The following is an 8,831-nucleotide window of genomic DNA, read 5'->3' as shown; positions in this document are numbered from 1 at the left end:
GCATCTAGGCTTGGGGACTTTGTTGACTGACACTAGAACTTGGGAGCTTCCAGCCCAGATTCGCTACATGGGAGGCAGGGGGCAGGGTCCAGTCTCACTGAACCCGCAGCCCGGCAGATGAGTCAGTGTCTCCCCTTCCTCACCCAGTGATGCTCCTTCTCCTCCACCCCCCATCCTCCTCTGGGCCAACCCAACATAATCTCAAGAAGTTCACATTTTAAGAATAAAAGACAGGAAGGGAGACTGATATCAGAATATTTCTACTTTCTGTGGGGCACCTCTTGTGTTCTGCTGCAGCAAGAACAAAGCCCATGTTAATATCTCAATACACTATCCTTCTGTGCAATGAATAAATGAAAGCAGTTATTATATTTATGCCATGATATGGAAAGAAAAACTTTGAATTACACTTTAATCACTTAACTTAAACTCAATGAAAGAGTTTTAGAAATGACTGTTTTGAATATATTGAAAATGAGGATAAAACATCAGACAATCAGAAATGTAAGATTTCTGTCAGGCTTGTAGAAAGGAGAAAAATGAATCAGTCCAACACTGAATGTTTGGTTTTAGGAATTTGTCCTAGTAATCAGAATGAATTTAGAAATCAGAAGCTAGGTCTCTATGATGATTAAAGATGGGAATGCAAATATTCATACAAACAAACAAAGTCCCCTCAATAAGTGATGCTGGGAGAACTAGACAGCTACATGTAAAAGAATGAAATTAGAACACTCCCTAACACCATACACAAAAATAAACTCCAAATGGATTAAAGACCTAAATGTAAGGCCAGACACTATAAAACTCTTACAGGAAAACATAGGCAGAACACTTTTTGACATAAATTGCAGCAAGTTGTTTTTCGATCCACCTCCTAGAATAATGAAAATAAAAACAAAAATAAACAAATGGGATCTAGTTATACTTAAAAGTTTTGCATAGCAAAGGAAACCATAAATAAAACAAAAAGACAACCCTCAGAATGGGGGAAAATATTTGCAAACAAAGCAACTGACAAGAAATTAACCTCCAAAATATACAAACAGCTCATGCAGCTCAATATCATAAAAACAGGCAACCCAAATCAAAAAATGGGCAGAAGATCTAAATAGACATTTCTCCAAAGAAGACATACAGATGGCTAAAGAGCACATGAAAAGATGCTCAGCATCACTAATTATTAGAGAAATGCAAATCAGAACTACAATGAGGTATCACCTCACACTGGTTAAAATGGCCATCATCAAAAAATCTACAAACAATAAATGCTGGAGAGGGTATGGAGAAAAGGGAACCCTCTTGCACTGTTGGTGGGAATGTAAATTGACACAGGCACTATGGAGAACAGTATGGAGGTTCCTTAAAAAACTGAAAATAGAACTACCATATGACCCAGCAATCCCACTCCTGAGCATATATCCGGAGAAAACCATAATTCGAAAAGATACATATACCACAATGTTCATTGCAGCACTATTTACAATAGCCAGGGCATGGAAGTAACCTAAATGTCCATCAACAGAGGAATGGATAAAGAAGATGTGGTACATATATACAATGGAATATTACCCAGCCATAAAAAAGAACAAAATAATGCCATTGGCAGCAACATGGATGAACCTAGAGATTGTCATTGAGTGAACTAAGTCAGACAGAGAAAGGCAAATATCATATGATATCGCGTATGTGTGGAATCTAATAAAACGGTACAAATGAGCTTATTTACAAAACAAGCAGTCACAGATGTAGAAAACAAACATATGGTTACTGGGGGTAAGTGGGGGGAGGGATAAATTGGGAGATTAGGATTGACATATACACACTATGTAAAATAGATAACTAATATTCAATACTCTGTAATGGCCTATAGGGAAAAGAATCTAAAAAAAGAGTGGATATATGTATAGAATAACTGTTTCACTTTGCTTACACCTGAAACTAACACAACATTGTGAATCAACTATACTCCAATAAAAATTTAAAAAATAAAATAAAAAACCTTGGGAAAGTATAAATCTATCTGAAAAAAATATTCTATTGAGATATTTTGGGCCACAGTTAATTACTTTAACTTCTCTTGAAAAAAATATTCCAAATTTGATCTAAAAAGTAGTTCCCCTGATAACTGTAAACATTGGAGCCCAACCTATATGTCTTGAAAAAAAAAATTTTGCAAGAAAACCTAGACTACATAGAGCAGTGGGAGAGAAATGCATAATCAAGACTGGAAACTCAGACCTATAAAGGAAAAATGTAGTTATATTTATTAAAAGTTAAAAACAGTTGTGATATGTGGGCTTCCCTGGTGGTGCAGTGATTAAGAATCTGCCTGCCAGTGCAGGGGACACAGGTCTGAGCCCTGGTCTGGGAAGATCCCACATGCTGCGGAGGAACTAAGTCTGTGTGCCACAACTACTGAGCCTGCGCTCTAGAGCCCGCGAGCCACAGTTGCTGAAGCCCACGTGCCTAGAGCCCATGCTCTGCAACAAGAGAAGCCACCGCAATGAGAAAGCCCGCGCACCGCAACGAAGAGTAGCCCCTGCTGGCTGCAACAAAGAACGCCCGCACCCAGCAACGAAGACCCAACGCAGCCAAAAATAAATAAATTAATTAAAAAAAAAACTTAACAGTTATGATATGTGATAGCATAATCAAAGTAATAAATGATAAGTTTAGAAAAAGTATTAGTAATACAAAAGACAAAGGGTTTATATCCATAATTATACACACTTCACTGAAAACTTGGTTAAGACAAACTAGTAGAAATATGGAAAAAGTATGTGCTCAGTAATGCATGAAAAGTTGATATATCAATTTACTGACCTTAGACTGATAAAATTAAACAAACATGGAAATGTAAAGTCCTGTCTTGGGGGACACACACATAAAAGAGTACATTCATGCGCTGATGATAGGATTTGTGATGTCCTTTTGGAAAGAGACGTGGCAAGGCCTACTAAAATTAAAGAAAAATATACATATCTGTTGTCTTAGCAATTCCTCTTATAGAATGTATTCCATGGAAATAAAATGTCAACTACAAAAGGAAATATAAATAAGAATATTTATTGTCATATTGTTCATAATAGTTAAATAAATTATGACAAACCCACAGCATGGAAAGTTATGCGTCTATTAAAAAGAATGAACTAGACCTGTATCAGTCATCTTGGAAGGATTTCTAGGAAATGCTGTTGACTAAGCAAACAAAGATTTGGAGAAATATGTATAATACAATCTAATTCTTATAAAACAATAACGACTCTCCCATATAAGTGACTGGGTGTATGTATGTGTATATGATTAGAGAGATACACAGTAAATTTTAACATGGGTTACCTGGAGGGGTGGTGATAGGGTTGGGGGCAAAGGAAAGATGATAGATGGAAAGCAAGGATAAAAATATCTAGACTAAAAAGTAGATGTGCAATATCCAAATAAACACACACAAATTCACATACAGAAATTAGGGGGAAAGAGGATAAATGTAGTTTTATGTATACTGCCTTATATGAATGGCCCATGATACTCTGTCAAGTTTTAATTTACAGAGTGCTTTGTATAATATGATTCTGTTTTTGTTAAAACAAGTAAATAATCACATATTTGTGTGTATATGTTTCTACACATATATGTATATATTTATACACAAACATGGGCAAGGGAATAGGCATGGAAAAGCACATACTAGTCTTAATATTGCATATTTTAGGAGGTGGGAATGGAACAAGGATGGGATTACATCTTTATCCTTTTATTATGCATTGTTTTAATTCTTACACTAAGCTTGAGTGAATTTTGTAATTTATAACACACCAAATAAATTTAAATAGTATGTAATACCTTACATATGTATAACTTTTAGATTCTACAAATCTGACTCAATCAAATAACATATCAGCCCTGGCCTGTGGCCAACATAACCTAAACCAAATTCTGATCTTATCCCAAAGTGAATTTATTCTCCTTATGCTAAGTGATTGCTAAGATGCTGTTTTCTCATTCATATTCTCATCTACTTCTCATCAGTAGCCTGAAAAGATATTATTATCCCTGTATTTATATAGAGTATGTGGAAGAAGGAATCAGAGGTCTTCATTGACTTGCCAAAAGTCGTAGAGCTAGTTGTGACCTTAATCCAGATCTCAAATTCCATTTTTTTTCCTTTCTATTATATCACAAATGCTGCTAAGCAAGTGTTTTCCTAGCTCCTTCCAAAAACTCAACACTCATCCAAGTCCTAGCCATGGATGTCTGTAAAGCTGCTCATACCAAATAGTGAAAATTTCTCCTCTGGTTGTCAACATACCATTTATTTTTTCCCAATCTCTGCTTGGCTAAATGCTATCCATTTGTGAAATCATTTGGGTACCTCCCAAATGCATGGCATCAAAAGAAGGCTCAGCCCTATTAGATGCCTCCTGTTTCAAGTAAAATAGGCTGGTCCTTAAGATAGTCCACGATCAAGATTTTCTCAGCCTGTGAGCTAAAGAAATAAGACAACTGACAAAAATAAAAAGACCTCACAGCTTCAGGCTACTATGGTGAAAGAAACAGAAAAAGAACCAAACTATAAGGTTGATATAGGCTGAGTGTTTGTGTCCTCCCAAAATTCATATGTTGAATCCCTAACCTCCAATGTGATAGCATTTGGAGGTGGGGTTTTTGAGAGGTAATTAGAGTTAGATTAGGTCATGAGAGTGGGGCCCTCATGATGTAATTAAATGCTCTTATAAAAAGAGGAAGAGACAGAAGCATTCTCTCTCTCTCTACCATGTGAGAGTACAGCTAGAAGCCAGGAAAAGGGCCCTCACCAGACACTGAATCTGCTGGCACCTTGATCTTGGACTGCCCAGCCTCCAGAACTGTGAGAAATAAACCGTTGTTGTTTAAGTCACCCAGTCTGTGGTATTTTGTTACAGCGGCCTGAGCAGACTAAGGCGAAGGCGCAAACAATTGAACAGAAATCCTTGATGCAACTAGTCTTGTAACAGTAGCTAATAGGAAGTGGCAGGACTATTGCACACATATGTCGGTACTTTTATTTCTTAAATTATGCTTGTGGTAGGCAAGATTCTAAGATGACCCCCTATGAGTCATGGCCTTGCATAATCCTATCCCCTTGAATGGAGGCAAAACTTGGGACTTGCTTCTAGCCAATAGATTATGGCAAAGGTGATGGGATAGTCAGTCGCATGATTGCATTACATTACATAAGACTCTGTCTTAGTGGACTGGGGAGAGATTCTCTTGCTGGTCCATATGGAGGAGTAAGTTGCCAAGTTGTGAGAGGGCCACAGCTGTGGGTGGCCTCTAGTTGCTAAGAGTGGTCCCCAGCTGACAGTTACCAAGAAAAACAGGGCCTTCAGTTCTGCAACCACAAGGAGATAAATTCTGCCAACAACCACACGCACTTGGAAGAAAAACCTGAGCTCCAAAAAGAAATGCAGGCTGGCTGACACCTCTGAGACTCTGGACAGAGGATCCAGCTAGGCATCGCGTGGACTCCAGACCCATAGAAACTTGTATGAGATAAGAAATGTCTGTTGTTTAAGCCATTACCTTTGTGGTAACTTCTTATGCAGCAAAAGAAAATGAATACAATACTTAACAAGTACAAACCACGATGTTATGGAAAGAACACAGCTCTGGAACATAGGATACCTGGGTTCATTCCTCATGAACAAGTGAACTAGCTATGGGACATCAAGCAAGTCATACAACCTTTGGGGGCTTCAGTGACCTGATATGTGACGTGATGGCCTGTTCAAGATCTCTTTAAGGTCTTGATACTTAACACCTCCTGGCTAATGTTGACATTAATTGCTATAGGATTTTTACCCATATCAAATATACTGCATATTATCATCATATATTTTAATCTGGCCCACTTGCTTCATTTATTTAGTTTTGGTATTATCATCTTCCCCCCCGCCTCCAAAAAAGTCCATTAAAATCAGCACCCTCGGATTTTGATTTAAGAAGGCAAGAAGAGGTCTAATTTGAGAAAGGTGCTTAAAAAACTGTATGATGATCATCATTACTTTTCAGAAATTTCATTGTAAAATTGAGAAGCAAAACATAGCTAAAGTCACAAAAAAGGAAATGAGAATTTTATTTTCTGAAACATTTCAGGAATGTGAAAGTTGGATTAGATGTGAGCCCTGCCTCTATTTCTGGAGCATTGCACAATGTAGGAAAACAGAACAAACTTTTAGCATCTCTGGAGAGAACTGTGTACATTCCCCAGGTGAGACTCTTATGTCAGAAGGTAGCACCTCATCAGCATCAGGATGCTGGTGGTTCATCAGGTTCATCTTAATCTGTGCACTCACTCATGCATAAAAGAGAAAAGTGAACAAGGATGCAGCCACCATTCGTTTTATTGCACTTTGTTACTAATATGAAGCATCATGGTTCATATTTATATTTAGCGTAAGAGATGAGCCTTCCGGAGGCAAAGCCCCAGCTCCGCAGGGTAAATGGTATATTCCCTCCTGATCCCACAAGGCGCTGTAAACAAAGGAGACTTCTGCTATAAATAGGACCTGGGTCAGAAAACGTTTTGTGGGAGTATTAATAATCAATGCACTACACAGACAGTGTAAGGTGAGGGCCAGAGTCATTATCCCGTTAGGAAACGAAGAAATGATTTCCTTTGTTGTAGGTGGCCTTTGGTGTGACCGCATGAAGGAATGTTTGATTAATCCAGCTTTTCCTCTTTGCATTGATTCAGCTCCACAGTGGACACCGGAGTACTGGGGCTTTCTCTAGGAGTCAGCCCTCGGAGCACAGGAGTTAGCCGTCATTTGCTAACTCACCACGCCACTGGAGGCAAAGCTAGAAGACAGAGCCGCCCAAAGCCAATCGCTGCCCCAACCTGTGGCAGGCTCCTGCCTGGGCTTTCCCCCCTGCCCCGCCCCGGCGGCTCCCGACCCCTCAGTCCTGCTCCTCCGCACGCCGGCTGCGCTCGCCTGCACCTGTCGCACCTCCCGGATTTGGCAGAAGGATATGAGGAGACAGCTGGAGTCACCGTAGTTTCCTCTGTTTGAAGGTTGCCCAAATGAAAAACAAACAAACAAATCTGGTGAGTTTCGTGTTTCTTTTAAGTGTACAGAAATGCAGCTGCTAAGTGGTGTAGGAGATCAAAGGAGCCTTTTAAATTTAGGACACCAAAGTGTTCTTCCTGGCTTGATCCTTGTTGGAGATTTGTTAGAAAACTTTAGAAGGAAGTTGCAGAAGAGGATTAGGTCTATTAAACTCGTCTGAATTGTGAAAAGTTCTTTATAAAGCTCATTAAGTGTCCTCATTGATGATCCTGTGGAGAATGTGTTAGTGCAGTGAGCCCTGAGGTTGTATTTCTGTTTCGGGTGGTAGGAGTCAAGGGCATAGTTGAAAATATTTATTTAATAGAATGGTAAGGTGATATGATTGATTGCCTATTAATTGTCAATTTCGTAGCGAGAAACAAAGATATGTTACAAAGCATTCAGTAATTTCAGTACTTGGTGTGAGATGAAGATTAATCTCAGTTTCCAAATTTGAAGTTATATCTTAAAATATAAAGACATTGCGTAGGGAAAATAACTGGCATATTCTTTTCAGTGTACGTTGCAATATTTTAAATAGCTTAGATTCCAGTGATTGGGGCAAAAAAATGGTTAATTATTATTTCTATCAGTAACTTAGCAGTTGTTAATTTTCTTAAAATTTCTATTTATTTGTAAAAGAATGTAAAATTACTTACTGTAGATTGCAGTAGAAAAAGTAAGTGATAGTATTTGAATATTCCAGTTTTCTGAACACAAAAATCATAAACATTATAGTTTTTAAGTTGCAGTTTTAATTTTATTTTGACCAGAATTGGGAAATGGCTGGTTTGTAAATGGTTTGTACTTTAAAGTTATTTTTCTTTAATTTGACATGCTTTAAATGACTTCTTGATCCCTCTCACTTCTCTATTTTGCATCAGAAAATTTTTAAATATGCTAAGGGGATAGAACTAACAAGGCAAATGTGTTCTATGGTACATTTCGGTTGTTGATGATGTTTGTAAGCATGAAAAAAATCTATCTCGATTAATCCGAGTTTTTTTTTTTTCTATTTGTTCTCTAAACTAATTAGTTGCTTTCAGTTAACTTTTTTTTCTGGTTAAAATAATATATCTAAAAATTAATTTCCACCTGAAATCATTTTAATCCACAAATTTAATTGAGAACTATTTAATAATTCGTCATTTTGGTCAAGTTTGAATCTTCCTTTGACAACTTTAAGGGGCTTGCTGAGGAGGGGGAAGGAGAAAGTGAGTGTGGAAGAAGCTCTTGAATTAAATAATGTATAAAGGTTAAACATCAAACACTCCTGACTGTCATCATCATAATTCTAAATCACAGTTGACCATGGATATTGATGTCTTCCTCCAATAAGTCCTAACCTCCTTGATGTATTTTTTTCTTCCGTTGACCTGATTTTCATTTTCTTAGCCTCTAAGATGTTAGCTCCATAAAAGGTAGGTTTGAGGACAGGATCCCCCAAAGGTAGGTTTTTCATTTCATATTCATACCAAGCAGCTTATGAGGGGAATTACAAATGAGGTCCTCATTCAGGTATAAAAGTGCTGAGCTATAGCGTTGGTTGGTTCTCCAACAGAAGGCAAGTGAATACGTGTACACATCTAATTGCAAGAGAAACTCTAGTTTTTAAACTATGTGTATAGAATTTCTGGAAATGAAGCTTTAAAAACAGTTTAGAGCTATGCATCAAAAAGCCATTTTATTTGTTTCTCCTCAAATTTGAGGAGTAATTCAGAAACATTTTAATTTGGTAAT

General features: G+C 37.6%; 1 protein-coding gene across 1 annotated transcript in view; it reads left to right on the top strand.

The window, feature by feature from the left end:
• Positions 1-1,724: 1,724 nt before the first annotated feature.
• The window catches only part of TRPM3 (transient receptor potential cation channel subfamily M member 3), a gene marked incomplete at its 3' end in the record, with an annotated part of 933,308 nt that continues 926,201 nt past the window's right edge, over positions 1,725-8,831 (top strand). Inside the window, exon 1 of the mRNA XM_082401351.1 lies at positions 1,725-7,090. Coding sequence (XP_082257477.1) covers positions 7,067-7,090 — 24 coding nt within the window. The 5' untranslated portion in view covers positions 1,725-7,066. The remainder of the gene's footprint in view (positions 7,091-8,831) is intronic.

This window comes from Balaenoptera borealis (genome assembly GCF_965194805.1).
Source record: "Balaenoptera borealis genome assembly, chromosome: 8".
Classification (NCBI taxonomy): domain Eukaryota; kingdom Metazoa; phylum Chordata; class Mammalia; order Artiodactyla; family Balaenopteridae; genus Balaenoptera; species Balaenoptera borealis.
Note: the sequence above shows the minus strand (reverse complement) of the source record. Positions and strands in the feature narration are given on the sequence as shown.